Source organism: Branchiostoma floridae, chromosome 5, assembly GCF_000003815.2.
Source record: "Branchiostoma floridae strain S238N-H82 chromosome 5, Bfl_VNyyK, whole genome shotgun sequence".
NCBI lineage: Eukaryota > Metazoa > Chordata > Leptocardii > Amphioxiformes > Branchiostomatidae > Branchiostoma > Branchiostoma floridae.
This window is the reverse complement of record NC_049983.1, coordinates 17,003,149-17,020,260: the sequence shown is the minus strand read 5'-3', so window position 1 is coordinate 17,020,260 and position 17,112 is coordinate 17,003,149. Positions and strand designations below refer to the sequence as shown.

The 17,112-nt window shown below is 44.5% G+C and overlaps 1 protein-coding gene across 4 annotated transcripts in view; it reads right to left on the bottom strand.

The window, feature by feature from the left end:
• Nucleotides 1-122: 122 nt before the first annotated feature.
• The window catches only part of LOC118416090 (titin-like), a 38,363-nt gene continuing 21,373 nt past the window's right edge, over nucleotides 123-17,112 (bottom strand). For 3 of the 4 annotated variants that reach the window (XM_035821148.1, XM_035821150.1, XM_035821152.1), the window contains 7 exons: nucleotides 15,998-16,366; nucleotides 15,170-15,499; nucleotides 14,497-14,877; nucleotides 12,975-13,049; nucleotides 2,312-2,620; nucleotides 1,397-1,518; nucleotides 123-796 (listed from right to left, as the gene is read on the bottom strand). In XM_035821148.1, the coding sequence (XP_035677041.1) occupies nucleotides 647-796; nucleotides 1,397-1,518; nucleotides 2,312-2,620; nucleotides 12,975-13,049; nucleotides 14,497-14,877; nucleotides 15,170-15,499; nucleotides 15,998-16,366 (1,736 nt within the window). In that variant the 3' untranslated portion in view covers nucleotides 123-646. The remainder of the gene's footprint in view (nucleotides 797-1,396; nucleotides 1,519-2,311; nucleotides 2,621-12,974; nucleotides 13,050-14,496; nucleotides 14,878-15,169; nucleotides 15,500-15,997; nucleotides 16,367-17,112) is intronic. The other variant, XM_035821151.1, reaches the window with a different exon arrangement.

Below are 17,112 nucleotides of genomic sequence, written 5' to 3'. Positions count from 1 at the left end.
CACTTTTTTTTCGTGACCCACTCACGTTAGCAGGCCTAGTGTATGTTCCGTGAGTTAACAATGATAATGAGTTTCATACCATTGGAAAGAAAATCATACAAGCTTTCTATTGATATATAATATATTGAAATTGATGCAGAAACAGCAAAAATATGATCAACCGAAGTTGATATTCCAAACTTTTTGTGCTGAGTTTACATGCATGCGAACACACTCTCATGTATGTAATCTTCAAATGTGGTAAATCAAGACATCTTAGACAAAACAACTATTAATGTCTGTACTACTAGTATTTTGATAGATACAAGATCTGAATAAATAACAACATCGAGCTATTTGTTACACATACATATATTAACTATACACCTTTTCAGAAACACCCGATTTCTAGATGCTCATTAACTTTGTATTATTTTAGAAATCATTTCCCTCGAGACACCGTTTTCAAAATATACACGATCATTTACCTTTTCGGCAATCCTACTATAGTGTCAGGATTCACTATACTTTATTGTCTTTGAGCTTTACATTTTTTTCTCACGGCACGGACGTTAATTTGTCTTGGATCTGCCCTTGTCAGACGTTGCAAGTGATGAATGCCCTACAGCCTAGGTCGCCCCATATAAGGCAACGTGACGTCACATCATTACATGACAACACAAAGTTTAGAGTCCTCGCTGCCGCGCCGGCTGCTGCCCCGGGAAGATGACGTCACCGATATGGAGTCGCAGTCACACACGCAGATGATGACGTCATCGTCCACCAAATCTGCTCCGCCATTTTGAATCGGTCGCACCTTGTGAATGAAAAACATGTTTCGGGTATAAATTCAGCGATCTATCTTCATCAGAGTTCAGAAATGATACAAATTTTTCAAGCCTAGAAAAAGCGTTCTGATTGTATTTTTCAACAGTTAACGTTACTTCCATTTGGAATGTAACACCATACCAGCAATTCAATGTACATCCTAAGTACTCTTTTTCTTTTTAATTCAAGAACCATTTTTCGCGTTAACCATGTTTGCGTGGCATAAAATGTTACTATAAATCAATCATAATCAGGGCTGTAACGGTCTCTTTCCTGTAAGAGAACCGATCAGTACGAAGAGGTACCGCTAGGAGCGTGATGGGATCAGGAAAACCGATAACCCATAAAACTTGATATTCCACTTTTCTTCGTTTCACACGCGTACGTTTTAACGTTTTATTTACAATTGTAAAATATACAGATTGTAGGTAAAAAATAAAGCTAGAATAATGATGTAAACAAAATTAATTTTGAAATCCTCGGAAACCTTGTAATGTACTTTACAAATAGATACAAAGATTTCAAACAAGTGTAAACGATGGCAACAAACACACGCACGGCGTCTAGGAATAGACTCTGGCTAGCTTACCACCGCTTGTGGCCTGCCGTCCTCCGAGTCCGTCTTGGGGAGGTTACAGAACGGGCAGGGCTCGGTGTGCTGGGCGGCCGCGCTGGCCAGGGTCTGTCGCAACCTCTCCTTCCAGTTGTCGTCTGGAATAACAAAACGTTGTTAGGCACATTCTTAATATATAATAATTGTGATGAAAAAGCTACACTTTGAATTTTGGCCGATCGCCACCGGCTTGATCGTGAATGAACCAGATAAAAGCAGAAATGGGACAGGGTTAGATATTTTTCATCTAATAATCTTCTAAGGTAGAAACAGAAACGAAAGCATTCGGAAAAAGCAGTATAAAACGCCACCTGTTTGTACATCTCACATATGAGTGTCGTAATATTACAACTTGTATTTTGTTCATTCATCAACGCCGACTAACATTTGTCACATATCTAAGAATCAGACTGTTCATAATATTCCGCATTGATTTTCATGATTGGAATTAAATAGAGAACTGTGGGTAATGCTAGGGGGCAAGCGAGTCATTGTCATAGTAGTGACAAAGCAGCGCGAACGTGCCCAATACGCGTTGCTATGGCAACGCCTGTCTCATGCGTTACCCATAATTACGTGATTCGTGATAATACCCCTGTCACATTTGGCGAAAATCGATCGGACGACGATTCTGCGGCAATCGCCCGAGCCTCGCTAATAATGATCACTTTATTGCACAACAATTGTACAAAGTACAAAGTATGGCTTATGTGTGACGGTTTTCAGGTGAAACTTAACGCGCAACTTTCTGTCGGTCTTAAATATGGCCGATCTTCTATCGATACGCCCGAAGGTCGTGGATAATGTGACAGGGGTATAAGGACTCTGTTAGAAACTTTTAACACGAGTTTGAAACTTTGTTACCGATGAAATCTCCAAGCATGCACCCACCTGTCGCACGAGGTGTGACCACGGCATGAGACGTCTCGCTCGCGCCGCTCTCACTCGACCCTCGGGCGGATTTGACCCGGAAGTAGTAGGCCGTGTCCGGAAGCAAGCCCTTGACCTTGCACTTGGTCAGTTTGCAAGGTCTCGTCGAGGCCCTCCACTGCTGCTCTCCAGACTTGCGCACCTCCACAAAGTACCCGTCGATGGGGTCGTGTTGGACAGGGGAGCTTCTGGCGAGAGGCGGCCACTGCAGCTCGGTCTCCGTCTCACTCACGTTGAAGGCCTCGGGTTGCCCGGGCAACGGGAGGGAATCTGCTCGGACACAACACACAGGATATTAGGTAAGAAAATATGCATGGATTCATTGCAAGCGTTTATCTAGCACAGAAGGAGTCATACTATTGATGCAGAACCCTAAACTTGCACACTGACTGGAAGGGATCGCAGTTAAACGTTCAGTGCAACATTCAAGGAGTCATTCATGATTTTTAACTGGGAATACGCCGGGAAAGGAAAAATGCCGGGAAAGGAAAAATGCCGGGAAAGGAATATACGCCGGGAAGCTTGTACCCCCCACTCCCTTTCCTATCCCCAACAACTTACGCCAATGCCCCAGAGAGGCCGGTGAGGAGGCTAGGGACTCTCCCGGACTCGTCACGCAGCATCAGTATTCAGTTATGAACCTTTACTTCCGCATACTTTGATTTCTCTTAGACTTGACAGAATTGAAACCTTGTTTGACTGTGAACAATGTGAACCATTAAATTATCCTAGAGATGGCTTCGGTCTGTCTCAATCGTGAGGTAAATGGCAAGTCAGTCATATTACCATTATTCCTTGTTGAAATTGTTACCTGCATGACTGTTACCTCCTGGAAAAGGGAGGTATATTTTGGTCCCTTTGTGTTTTCCGGGTATGCTTTCATTGCATAACAGTAGAGGCAATGCTGTATGGATTGCGAAAATATTTGGTTTGTTGGTAGGTCTTGGGAAGACAAATGCAAGGCGCAAAATCAATTTGGTTGTCCTGTTGGCTATCATTAGCACCGCAGCAGAATTTACGTTTTTTTGTATCCTTTGTCGTGGACATGCTATGGTCTTGATTTATTTTTTGGTGGCAGAAAGCTACTGATGTGAGGTAAGAAAGATGTAGATTTCGGGCCCCAGCAGTTTGTTCTTGAATTGCAGGGGTGTTTTTTCAAAATCGTTTAAAGAGGATAATTGATGAAAGCGACAAGAAACTGCTTGTTTAGGTTTTTAGCTAGGCCCATACTCGTCTCCGCCAGACTGTTACACCACTACAGGCAAAGAAGTCGTATATGACGTAGACTGGTGTTAACCAATTATATATCCTGTCAACAAGGGAAGCTTTAAATGCCTTTTATCTTAACTTAAGACTACAATTTAACCCCATGTTGAAGAAACGACCACCTTTGACAGGGTAGGTGCTATGATTATGCACATTTTGATCAAAGACTTGTATGTTTACGTACTAGGTTTCACTTTGACACGTTGCGCGTTTCAATGATTCAGACTAATACGAACCAACTCGGTAAAGCATGCAGCTCGTGAATATATTTGGTGGAAGAATGCTTCTGTTGCTACACAACGCCAAAGCTCTGAAAATAACGAAGACTTAATCAAGTCGGAACCGCAAACTGCGTGATCAGGTCGGCCAGAGCGCTGCTGCGCCACAGCGGAGAGCACGGCTGGTTTCTGAGCTGCCCAGGCCGGTTGCCCTACAGGTGCGGTAACGCCTTTGGAAAATCCTTTGATTGTTGACGTTTCCTTTGGTAATAAGGGAAATGCTGTAATATAGCCTTGTTTTATAGCTCATTGCTATTAACCGTGGGGTACGTGTTGAAGTTTTATCATGGCGATAAAGCTGATGAAGGAAGTCTCCTTGTTGCTGCTTATGCAGCTGCTAGTGCCGGGTGTGGACGCCGGTGGCTGGCAGAGCTGCCGTTAGGTGTCCGTGGCAAAGTGTGGTGTGGGGGACAGCTCAAGGGATGGTCATGAGTACCGGTATGACATCGGAGCGTACCGGTACAAGTGGACCAAATACCCGAATGAAGCAACCAGCTACACAGGTCCCTTCCAAACCATCACTTTGTTTCAGGCGTTCCAGTCCTGTCATGTCTGCTCAAATGAAACAATGCCTACCCAGGGGGGTCCCGCTCAGAACCCCCCTCCCCCGCCAGACAGGACCAGCATCATGATCGTCGACAACGACGTCGGTAAGCTTGACCCTAAAAAGGTAGACCTCCTCTCTCAGATCCCCTGTGGTAGCGATTGTAGGCTGTGGTTTGTGGGTTGTAACCTAACGGAGATAGAGGGAGGGGCGTTTGCTGAGTTGCCACAGGTGTCTACCCTGGTCATCTGGCGGAGCAATGTCCAGACTCTGAGGAACAGCACGTTTGCTGGGATGGACGGTCTCAAGCACCTGTTGCTGTTGGAGAACAACTTGACACATCTGGAGGTGAGATTTAACCCCGGGAATTTTTTTTACATATCGTATTCCGATTTTCAACTCCTTAATTTTACCACCAAGAAAAACTGGATGCTGTAGCCAGGTCATACCAAAGACTCTTAAAAACGGTACATAGTTATTTGTCTGCTAAGAGAAGGAGTCACTGTAGAAGCTTAACACAACTGCCCCTGTTGTCCTTGCACCTATGTGTGGCCCAGGGCATAGAAGCGGAGATGGGCGCCGGGTCGGGGAGGTTGATCACCTTGTTCTAATGTATGGGCAACTTTAACTCGCTTTGCCATGCATCGTTTTTAATTCAATACTGTATCACATGTTGTCCTGCCGCAGGATGGCTGCTTTGGTGGGTTGCCCAGCTTGTCCTTCCTCATCCTGGTGGACAACCAGATCCTGACGCTGTCGCCTGACACGTTCCTGGGAATGCAGCCGCGGTGGTTTGACGTAAGTGCCAATCGTATCTCTAACGTAGCGCCCAGGACCTTGCAGGCGGTCACGTCCGTAGAACATGTCCGCGCCGCTGAGAACAAGCTGCGAGCGATCGGCGCGGGCATGTTCCACGGTCTTGAGCGGCTGGAAGTCCTGATTCTGGAGGGTAACAGAATCTCCCACATCGCTGCCGGCGCGTTCCACTCAAACACGAAGTTGTCTCACGTAAACCTAGCGGGAAATAGGCTGACCTTCCTGTCTGGCCTTTGGTTCCAGTCACCAGCTACTAGTTGGCTCTTCGTGCGCGGAAATGGTATTGCCGCCATTGCGCTGGAAGGGAGAGTGCTTACTCGGTGGAAGCGTATGGCACTGGATAACCCACCGCGCTGTACCTGTGCCAATGATTGGTTGTACGAATCCTCGGGAAAGTACCCGAAGTTCAAACAGCCTTTCAAGTCGGCAGTAAGGGTGTACTCGGCAGCAGGCTGTCCTGCCTCGGCGCTGATGCGAACCCTCTCCGCGCCTGTGCCTCCCAGCGGCACCCTGCGCTGCCCGCCACCATTGGTGGAGGTCTTGAACGTCGAATACAATGCTGCGTACGTGTACACAGCCGCTGGCAGCGTGTATTGGGAGCAATTGCCCCAGGTGTCCTGCACATTCCCCAACGACACACAACACTCAGTCGACATAACGTACGACACAAACACGACCACACACGCTAGTCTGCCGACAGGCAATCTAACAGTGCGAGTGGTGACCGACCTGAAGGCTGAGGGCTGGGTGAAATGTGATAGCCTTTTGGGGGAATCTGGAAATCACAGCCTGTGTTATAACTACATGGGGAAGTCCAGCTTCACCGTTTGGATTGAGACAGCTCAGCCCTTGTCCTTTGGGAACACCACTTGCACTGCCTCTTCGGAAACTGGCTCCCACACTGCCGTCTTCATGGCGAGTGAGCGCGCACACTCTGGCATAACACCCCAAGCCACAGAGCTCCCACTCATAAACACGACACCATTCACCACCGGCTTCAGCACAACACCGTTGCCCACCGGCAGCAGCACCACACCACTGTCCATCAGCGCGAGCGATGATGGCTCTGACGATCTAACGTGGTACATCGTGTGGGCAGCTATTGGCCTGTTGTCCCCATTTGCTGCGGTAGGTGTTTGGATGTGTGCCAACTGCATCAGGCGAAGGCTCAGGCGCAAAGCCCCGGGTAATGACGCTGGCCCATCTCGTGCTGGTAATCAGATCATTGCCTGCTCCGTGTGGCCTCTTGAAGATGATTCAGTGATCAGTCCGTACGCTGAGGGTCGTTTCGAGGATCACGAAAGCTTGAAAGATACAGAATCAGTCATCAGCCCTTATGCTGAGGCTGGTTTCGCTGACCACCCCGATCTGTGCAAAGCCTATTCTTCCCAATCAGAAATCGTCCCGTACGGGCTGGCGAAGCTTTGCGCAGCGTACGCAGGCCGCGCCCGCGCGCAGACACACCCCGTGCAGTCCCACCCCTACAGCGCTGAGCGCCCTCGTCAGAAACCAAACAGGGAAGGGGCCGTCGTGGCATCCTATGGTCGCAATGATTCCAAAGGTGGTAAGTCGGGTCCAACATGCTACCAGCACCCGTCCATTCTCCCCAACCCGGGCGCCACCCAGTCCTCTGCCTACCAACAGGATGTCAGAGCCGCTCAGGGGTCCCGCAAGGCACCTTGCTACAACTCCCCGGCCCTGGCCACTGACCAACAGCGTACCCTGTCCAGCGCTTATGACCAGCGCGACCCTAGGGAGGCCGCTCAGGGTTCCCGTAAGGCTCCTTGCTACAACGCCCCTGCCCTGGCCACTGACCAAGAGCGTACCCTGTCCAGCACTTATGACCAGAATGACCCTAGAGAGGTCGCTCAGGGTTCCCGCAAGGCACCTTGCTACAACGCCCCTGCCCTGGCCACTGACCAAGAGCGTACCCAGCCCAAAACATATGACCAGCATGACCCTAGCGACTCCACAAAAGAGTCCCCTGTGGCCAATAGCTACGAGCCTGCTGCATTGCCCAATAGTGAGACAGGTACTCAGTCCGCCATCTATGATGACCGCCGCCGTGGCAATGCCGCCACCGGTCGGGGAAGCAGTTACATCTGCCCCTCCCCTGCGCCCAGTGCTGACAGGTCTCCGGCAGCTACCTACGGTCAGAACGACCGTAGGGAGGCAATAAATGACACCCCCGAGCCCCCCGAGACAAACAGCTATGAACCGGCACCAACTGACGGAATTGGTCAGTGAATAAAGATGAAGGAAATTTGTCCTGGTCGCCGGCATCAGTTAAGTGAGTTTTGGCTATCCACCCTCCCCTCAAAAAGATGGTTTCATGTTTTGTTTTTTTCAACCAATATTTCAACCAAATTCCATCAAAAGATTAGCAAAAATAAAGTGAACTGCTAAGAGGTCCACAAATGTAGGCACAGGTACCTCTTTTCTTTAGACTGGTCTGGTAAACACTTGTATTTCATTCATGAAGATCAGGCACTCCAAAAGTAGCAAAATCAATGTTTTGAAAATACCAATATACAAGAGAAAAACATTTTGTAACAAATTGAAAAAAAATTACAGCTTCTGGTATTATTATCATTTGTAAGAAATTGATGCGGAAACAAAGAGTGTAGTCTAAAAAATTCTGAAGCTGAATATCATTTGACTTTCCAATATATTTCCATATTGGTTACAAGACTTTTTTTTAAAGATACATGTAACAAAAGAAATCACTGGAAAATAAAGTCGATTCTGATTATAAGATTATTTATTAATATCATTCATCAACATGTGTCAACTTGATAATCTCTAAATGTGATAGTATACACCTTGTCATTCGACAGGTATGGGTGACTTGTTTTCTTTCTATTTCACTTTCTTTTCCTTTTTTTCTTTGTTTGGAGTTACTTTTTCTAGTGTGTGTAATTTCTTTCTACTTCTATTTCGCCCTTATTTCCATATTTTCCATATCTGTATGCTACATGTAGGCACGCCTCACTATACAGTGACATGAACTGAAGTTCAGAGTTGGTAAAGATAGTCCTTTATCAACCCTGACAGACATTCCATGTCATCGGTCAATGATAGTGGCCGCTACATCACGTGGAGGTGTTATTTTTGGTCTGTTTTTGCATATTTTTTAATCTTTAATGTTAACGTTAATCAAAACCTAATCTGCATAATCAATGAACTGAAACCAAACAAGAAACTTTACAGAGGTATGAGATCTTTAAACTCTTGTTGATTTAGTACAAGTCTTTTTGAAATCAGCTCCATTCATGCAATTTCTTTTTGGCCATTATGAAAGCTATCTTCAGGTTGGTTGACAAATGTTCTGCGTTTTGTCAATTCTGTCTAAACGTCTATTTGAAAAATTTAACGGAAGTTTCAGTCGTGGTAGAAAAAAAAAGTTAAAAAATCTTTTTGTTTAGGCCAAAGTCTCATTGAATCTATGGTTCCTAAAAGTAATTTTTACGTCGACCAAAATCGCATATTGGAATGATATGGCCTGGGTGCTGTTCTTCTTATGTTTAAATGTGGTACCAAGATTTCTTTTCTAAGAACAGCATCTGTGCATCTATGCGTTACTAGTATACAATAACATCTTATTCTTGAGTCCTCTAAAATTTGTAATTTCATTACATTGGATTCTGGAAACCACGAAGGAGGATAACTATGAATATGTATAAGTTTTTGATTTACTGTATGGATTAATTCTGTTTTCCTGATTATCAAAATAAATTACCAACCACTTGTCTAGTTTGTAACAGACAGTTGCCATCCAGGCACACCTAAATATACTCCTTCTTGGTTTGACTGTGATCAGTTGTAAATACATGTAACTGGGAAAAATGTTAATACGTGATTAATGACAGAAAAACAAAACTGGAGGTGCCAAGCTTGTCTGTCATGTGATACTAATTAATGATAATTGTAGGAGAGTCATTTAGTAGAAGAAGCAGTTTGAAATTAATTACTTAAATGGGTTTCACAATGAAGAGAATAAGCGCTGTATGAAATACTGTTTGCATACATGTAGCTGCTGGGAATATTTCTCTGTTCTTTGCCAGACGTGTGATTAACAGCAGACCATGATTAATCATGCGATTGCACAACGCTTTCCAATACACTATAGCACGCAATAATCTGCCTGGGATTTGAACTCGCGACCTTCTGATCCAGAGGCATCCTGCATGGTCGATGTATGCTTGTGAGCTGTAGCAAACAGATTGGTTCCGAGTTTAAGCTGACTGGGTTGTAATTAAGCAAGCTAAGTATGATATAGTGCCAATTCATGCCACGTCAAGGCGTTAGCCTGACTAATCGCGCTCCTAGCGGCCGGCCGGACAGTTACCGCCTCTAGCACTTCCAGCCAGCGAGAGTTTGTGTAAACACAGGCGAGAGTCAAGGCACTGGCTATCACCAGTAGGCTTTGCTTAGAGTCCAGACACAATCATCGTGCGATCATCGCGCGATCGCCAACTGAGCTGACGCTTTGGACAGTCGTACGTATGTCGTGCAAACCTGAACTGTCTTGTTGCCGAAATGGCTGCCTTAGAACATCGTACGACGCTCTGCTATGAGTGTAACCGCACCGTTACCAAGGAACATGTGACTGCTTGTAAACACACTGTAGCAACAAATCTGTGCCGTCGTTATGTATGTGTAGGCATATGCATTATACATGGGGAGTCAGCGCACGAAAACCAAATATTCTGTTCTGTGCGGCATTTGGAGGGTCTGCATGCTCTTTTCCGTAAGGCGTAGGCAGCCTATTTTTATTTCCCGTAATTCGTAGGGAAAACCATCTTATCTACGTAATTCGTAGCGAGGAGACAGAATTCGGTTTACTTGCCTTCCTTGATTTAGTGTAATACGTAGGGGGTAACGTTCTTCTGAATTCAGCGTAAATCGTTGTCGGACCCCCCCCCCCCCCCATTCACACTCTCATTTTGATATGCAGTTCCATTATCCATGCATCGACTACAAGGCAATGCGAGCTATATTACTGTTCTTAATAAGTACACACATCAACACCTAACACTACATGTACCAGTAGCCTGTGTTTACACAATCTCTCGCTGGCTGGGGTTAATGACGAGGGCGGCGGCAATACTATAAGGCCGGCCACTAGGAGCGCGATTTTAGTCAGGCTACATGTACCAGCACCCAGGGTGAAATATAGCATAGGCGTGGTTGGTGTGACCAAGGATGTTATATGTAATAAAGGCGGTTATATGAGCTCATATAACCTTGAAATGATTATACTGAGCGCTACTCTGCTATACGAAAATGGCACAGAAGCAAAACGTCTCACATGTAGAAGAATAATTAACTGCTCACTGTAATATCATGGATATTGTGTCATATGCTGTGTTGTAGATGCAGAAGTGAGCTCTTTTGATGTTGAATAATTTAAAAGCAATCTTGCAAAGGCAAAGCGTTCTGAAAAACCAGGAATCATATGAACTGGTACATGTGATATTGTAGACATCGAGTAATGTTGTTATGTTAATGTAAAAATGAGTAATGTCACTATTTATAATATGATTATTACTACAAAAAAAGGGTTTTCTTATCGACGTTAGTCACATCAGACAGGATTGGATGATAGCTCAAATACGACTGATATTGGCACCACCAGACTAGAACCTAGATGTTTCGATGTTCAAGTTTTGGGAATCCTAATAAATGTAATTGTTGTAACCCCTCAGCTTCTGACTGTTCTGTGGTATTCTGGGTGGTACGTCTGGAGGTATGATGAATGGATGCCCCCCTCCCCCCGTAGTTATGATTACAAATCCCGCAGCTCTTCAATGAATAGGAAATATCTTGTTTCAAATTTCATCAGGAGCGTTAAAAGACTAATTCTCAATAGCCAGAGCAAGCGAGGCGGCCAAGTCTATACTCTTCTTCATTTCTTCAAAAGCTATCTTCCCGTCAAAATTCAAACATGAAACCTGGCATGGTAAAAGATACAAAACCCAAGTCTAGAAACATAGACATAGGCACACAGACAGAAATGACACTCCCCAAACAAGTAACAATGTGAGCGATTGCTGTTTTAGTTTAGGTCACAGTAGAAATTTTATGGATGAAATCCTCTGCAGACTGCAAAAATTATTAGATGGGTGAAAAAAAGAAGATGGCTAAATTTTAAAAATAGACACCACAAACGTTGTACAATAATTAGGCTACAACACAAACTATTTGCCCATTTTGGTAGTTACTCGTGGTGTTGACTATCAATGAAAACGAAAAAAAATGTATTGTTTTTATTCTGAAATGGGACGAAAATTAATGTCGCGCCATCCATAAAATTTACCTGCTGTGACCTTGTGTACAGGGCGCACATTGACTAGCCTCTACCCGGCTCCGCGGATCGCTGATCAAATAGTAAATAAAATTGGAAAAATAGATCGAGTCAAGAGTGCGCTAGGGGCGTCCGTATGAGTCAGTATGCGACCCACGACCAAGCGATCCGCGGAACCTGGTAGAGGCTACACATTAATCATACGAGGGGGGTTCAATAAGTTCTTTGCCTCACCAAGAAATAACAAGCACAACTCAGATTTTCAGGCACAACTTCATAGTATGAAGTCTTTTATCATTATCCTCCAAATTACAAATCATTGGAGTCATTACTTTCCAGGCATTCGTTTTTTCTAAATTAGAAGGTAAGTGGGGAGAAAAAGAAGGGTGAAGTGTGATCAGACAATTTGACCTCACACCTCAGGTTGCAGATCAATTGTCCACCTTTTTTTTTCGTTATCCCTTACCTAACGTTACTGGGTGTCGCCTGCAACATGATGATCACAATAATTTGAATTTTGGTACACATTTATATAAGACTTTATACATGTACGTGGGGTTATCAATAAGTCCCCGACTTTACCGAGAAAAAATAAGCACAGCTCAGATTTCGAAGCATAGATGTCAAGTATAAAGTCTTATATAAATATGTACCAAAATTCAAATTAGTGTGATCATTACTTTGCAGGCGACACCCAGTAACGTTAGGTGAGGGAGAGGGAAAAAAACGTGGACAATTGACCTGACCTGAGTGTGTGGGTCAATTTGCGCTGCTGGAAGTTAGAAACCCAATTCTTTTTGCTTGAAATAGGAAGAGAATCATTATCAAACATTTTGACAACGTCTTTTGTTAATTTATGGCATGGGAAACTAGACCCACACATGTCTGATCACAATTCACACAACTTTTTTCTCGCCACTTACCTTCTAATTTAGGAAAAACGAATGCCTGGAAAGTAATGACTCCAATGATTTGAAATTTGGAGGATATTGATAAAAGACTTCATACTATGAAGTTGTGCCTGAAAATCTGAGTTGTGCTTGTTATTTCTTGGTGAGGCAAAGAACTTATTGAACCCCCCTCGTATGAAGTAAGAATGACCATCGACTAGGTTTCAGAGAAATCAACAGAAACTGGGAAGCAAGAGATAACAAGAAGGCAGACTAGAGATAAGCAGGTCAGTTGGGTGAAAAGCAAAGAGAGGAGAGGAGGTAGGATGAAATTAGGATCGTTTCTCGGTCACGACAACTCTACTGCGTCTGTGATCATTCTGTGCCGAAGGACTGCCTCGCGTCTACTTCTCGACATTTACACCGGGTATTCTACGACTGGTGCCTACCAAGACGTCAGCAGATTTTCTAAATTGGCAGATGAAATTAGAAATTGATGTGCAAATTATCATTTATCGTCCACCTGCTTCCTGCCTGGCAGTAGGCCACAGTGACATCATCGCGATCGTTCCTATGGTAAGTTGGCCGTTTCTTTCTTCTGCAATTTCCGTCGAGAGAAAGAATTTCATTACTCAATCGAAAAAAAAATAGTTGAATAATATTGGAGCAAAATTCCCTACCCCGTGCCCACATCCAGAACAGAAGATGCCCAGTATGTGCCACTAAAACATATATATACCAACAGATTAGATTATGGAACACAACGTGTCTACAATATAGTCTAAACTCTGAATCCATGTTGTCATGTTGAAATTTTGAATAAACATCAGTTTGGGCTTAGGGGCAGACTATTAAAGACTTGTTGAATAAGATAAACATTGACGGTGTATGTTATTCATACTGGGTTGATCCGTGCACATTTCCGGACATATTTTAATAGCTTTCATCCTGTTCTGAGACAGTCAGGAAGGCTTTTTTATTGCCGTCACTTTATAGTGGCATACTGTTTGCTAGATGTACAATATACAATATACGTTTATTTAGTTATTGACATGTAGTCCCAGTCAACTAGGTTAAATTGTTTTTCAAAGGGGCTTAGTGTACAGAAACACGAAATCATACACAAAACAAAGTACTAAAATTGATAAAGTAACATGGGGTATCGATGATTTCCTTATCTATTATTCTTCACTTATTGGTTTCTTGAGTAATTAAATCAGACAGTTCAGCGAAACAGACGCCACGCGTCAAAACGTGTGTGTGTGTGTGTGTGTGTGTGTTGTTTTTTTTTTGGGGGGGGGGGGGTCAATCAAGTCAACGCATTGTGAGAAAATATGTTACTTGAAACATAAAAGAAAGACGAATATTCAAATCATATTCGTAATAGTTACTCCTGTCCTTTTCGGTCCAGGTCAACAGTTGGATGCCCATGTCTTTAGAGATTTAAAAGACATGCGCAGTTACAGTCTTACAGCTGCAGCAAATTTGTCATCGTCAACAGCGACAGACGAACATTATATCGACCACCTGCACTGCACTGCGCTGCAGAAAAATGAATATGTACGGCGGCTGTATTTTCTCGGGTATTTCCATATGCTTTACATAGGTAAGGAGTTACGGACGGGAAGTTAAGGGCAAAGGTCAGAGTTGCGTGGAGACATGAAGTGGAGTTCAGAGTTGGTAGAATTAGCTCCGGTCTACACGAGTCACTCATCAACCCTGACAGACATTCCAATTTTTTTTTTGGTCACTGGAGTGGAGGTTTTGATTTTGGGCTGTAAACTTGTGTTTTCGTTTGTTGTATGTTTTCAACAGGCTAGTCAAGTGCATCGTGGAGTGACAGGGTATGAAGGACACATGGAATGTCTATCAAAACATTATTTGCAAAATTAATGAACTACAATCAAACAAGACATACGAGAAATTTTACGGACTTTTGAGATCTTCGATATTGGGTTTTCAATGTTTTGTCATTAGATTGTGTCAGTTTGTCATTGGAGTAGCCAGCTTTGTCATACCGTGTTTGTGATAAAGATTATACTCACCATCTTGAATTCTTGGGGGGTTCCCGGTCCTGTCTCCTCCAGCAAATGTCTCTAAGTCGTCTGAGTCTCTTCTCTTACGCCCCAGCGTGCGCACGGCGTCGGACACCTCTGACGGTTCGCTTTCCTTCGGTCCTTTCATCGCCTGCACTCTGAAGTAGTACAGGGTCCCCGGCTCCAGTCCGATGACCCGGCACTTGGTACCTTTCACGCCCTTTGCTTGTGACTTCCATTGGTGGGTGCCGTCCTCTAGGATCTCGACGTCATATCCGGTGATGTCGTCATACCTGCTGTCACTTCCGTCGGCCAAGGCGGGCCAGCGGAGTTTTGTCTCTCTTTCGTCGACGTCGTAGGCAGATGGCTTCCCAGGGGGACGAACGATATCTGCAGAGTAGAAAACAACAAAATTTAACTCGTGATCCAAATGCGCAAAATATCCCAGAACGACGGGAATGATAAAGATTACAACTGTGTAAAGACCAAAACAGAATTGTTGGCTGGCAAACTTTGCAACACAGGGGAACGTTATACCTTCCTGCAATGCAAAATGGCAGGCATTTTTGTTGTACCCACTCAAAAGCAAAATAGTGCCTTTGCAGACCTTTCGTCTTGCAAAAATGTATCACAACTCGAAACAAATTAGTCATTACTGGACATTGATGGAGAGGTGTCATACCTTCCACTGGTGTCTGAACATCTGTTCTCGTTCCCGGAGTGATGACGACGTCAGACACCTCAGAGTGCGCGCTCTCCGCGGCCCCCTTCATGGCCTGGATCCTGAAGTAGTACCGTCTCCCCGGCTCCAGCCCCACCACCCGGCACTTCGGCTTCTTGATGCCCTTGGCCGCGGAATGCCATTGGTAGCTGCCGTCCTCCCTCATCTCGACGTCATATCCGGTGATGCCGTCATTTCTGGTGTCACTTCCGTCGGCGAGGGCCGGCCAGCGCAGCTTGGTCTGGGTCTCCTCTGTGTCCCAAGCTTCGGGCTTCCCGGTTGGCGGAATGTCTATCAAATGAAAATATGATAGGAACAATGAATAGATAACCTCAAAAATCCTCTTTGCATTATTAAGTGATTTTGTGACTTATAAATGATTTCTTATATGATGAGATCGCAGTCGAAAAGACGTCGACAGTCGGAAAGACGTCGGCTACTACCGAGGCAAAGGGCAAACCACTATACTGTAAAAGAATCAAGGAGTCCCTCTACATCAGGATACTTCAACCATCTCACAGAGACGGTGGGCGTTATAGATTTTTTGACACTTTTGACTTGCTGGCTTCATATGTTGGTAAGGTAATGTGATCTAGGTATTTAAAACCCGACGAAGATTGCAACAGAATAGTAGAAAATTACATGAGACTGCTTGCTGTGTTGGAACAAAGATTCATCTCGAGTCTGTGTACTATTTACTAAACATTATTTGGAAGATAAGTATATCAGCCCCATGACAGAACGTATTACAGGGCTTTTAAGGGCAAAATAATGTTTAAAAAAACTCACTGTCGACTTCTCCATCTCTGATTTCCTTAACCGGAGTTAGTGTGACACCGTTGTCTGTGGGGAACCCTCTCTCTGTGGTGGCCACAACATCCGACTCTTCTCCGAAGTCACTTACTCCGGAAGTCGTGTTCGCCCTGACCCGGAAGTAGTAATTGGACGCTGGCTGCAGCCCGACGATCTTGCACTTGTTCTTCTTGACGCCGTTGGCGGCGGGCTGCCATTCACTCCAGCTCTCTTCCTTCATCTCTACGTCATATCCGGTCAGACCGTCGTCCCGAGTGTTAGTCGTGTCGTCGGCCAAGGCAGACCATTGCAGCTTAGCTTCGGTGGTTGTGACGTCCCACGACTCAGGTTTACCGGGTGGAGGGACTAGAAATAAAGCAAAGTTAGATTCTGAGTATCTATACATGTAAAATGTAGTTCCAACATAGCGCGGAAAAAATGAAGTCATAAGAAAAGCCATCATGCATGATGGTTGGTTGAACCTGGAGGCCTGTACGTGTATAATGTCTTGCTTGTATCACGATCACATGGCTACAATTAAGTATACAAAGTCAAATTTGCCGGGTAACTTCCTGGTTTAACCATCCAACATGGCGGACAGTAGTTACGTCATAGCATCATGAGTACAAACATTCTATGCCTCAACGACATGACAAGCAGCTACATCAGTGCCATGCAGTGTGAAGCACAAACATGCATCTGTGGTGTCAAAGTGCAGTCAGTCAGTAAACAAATCAGACCGTACAGTCGGTGCTACATCTTTGACTGACCAAATTGTGTTCATGATAAACATAAGACAGTGCATAGGTTCCAATGTAATGTGATGAAAAGTGCGACTATATATAAGTGTGATTCGGTTGAATTTTAGGCAACGTTAGCTGGAGTGGTTACGTAGCATTACCCAGTCATAAAGATGACGATAAGAGTAGATACTACTCGTTTGTAAACTAATGCTAATAGATGCAACATGAAATTATCCATGAATCTCGATAGGGGTAGGGTGGCTGTACAACAGGAAGGGGCTACGATTACAGTGGTAGATCCTTCAGCAACTTCAGGTCAAATGGAAGTTATGGAACCATTGGTAGGGCATGTTGCACATCAACTCAGTT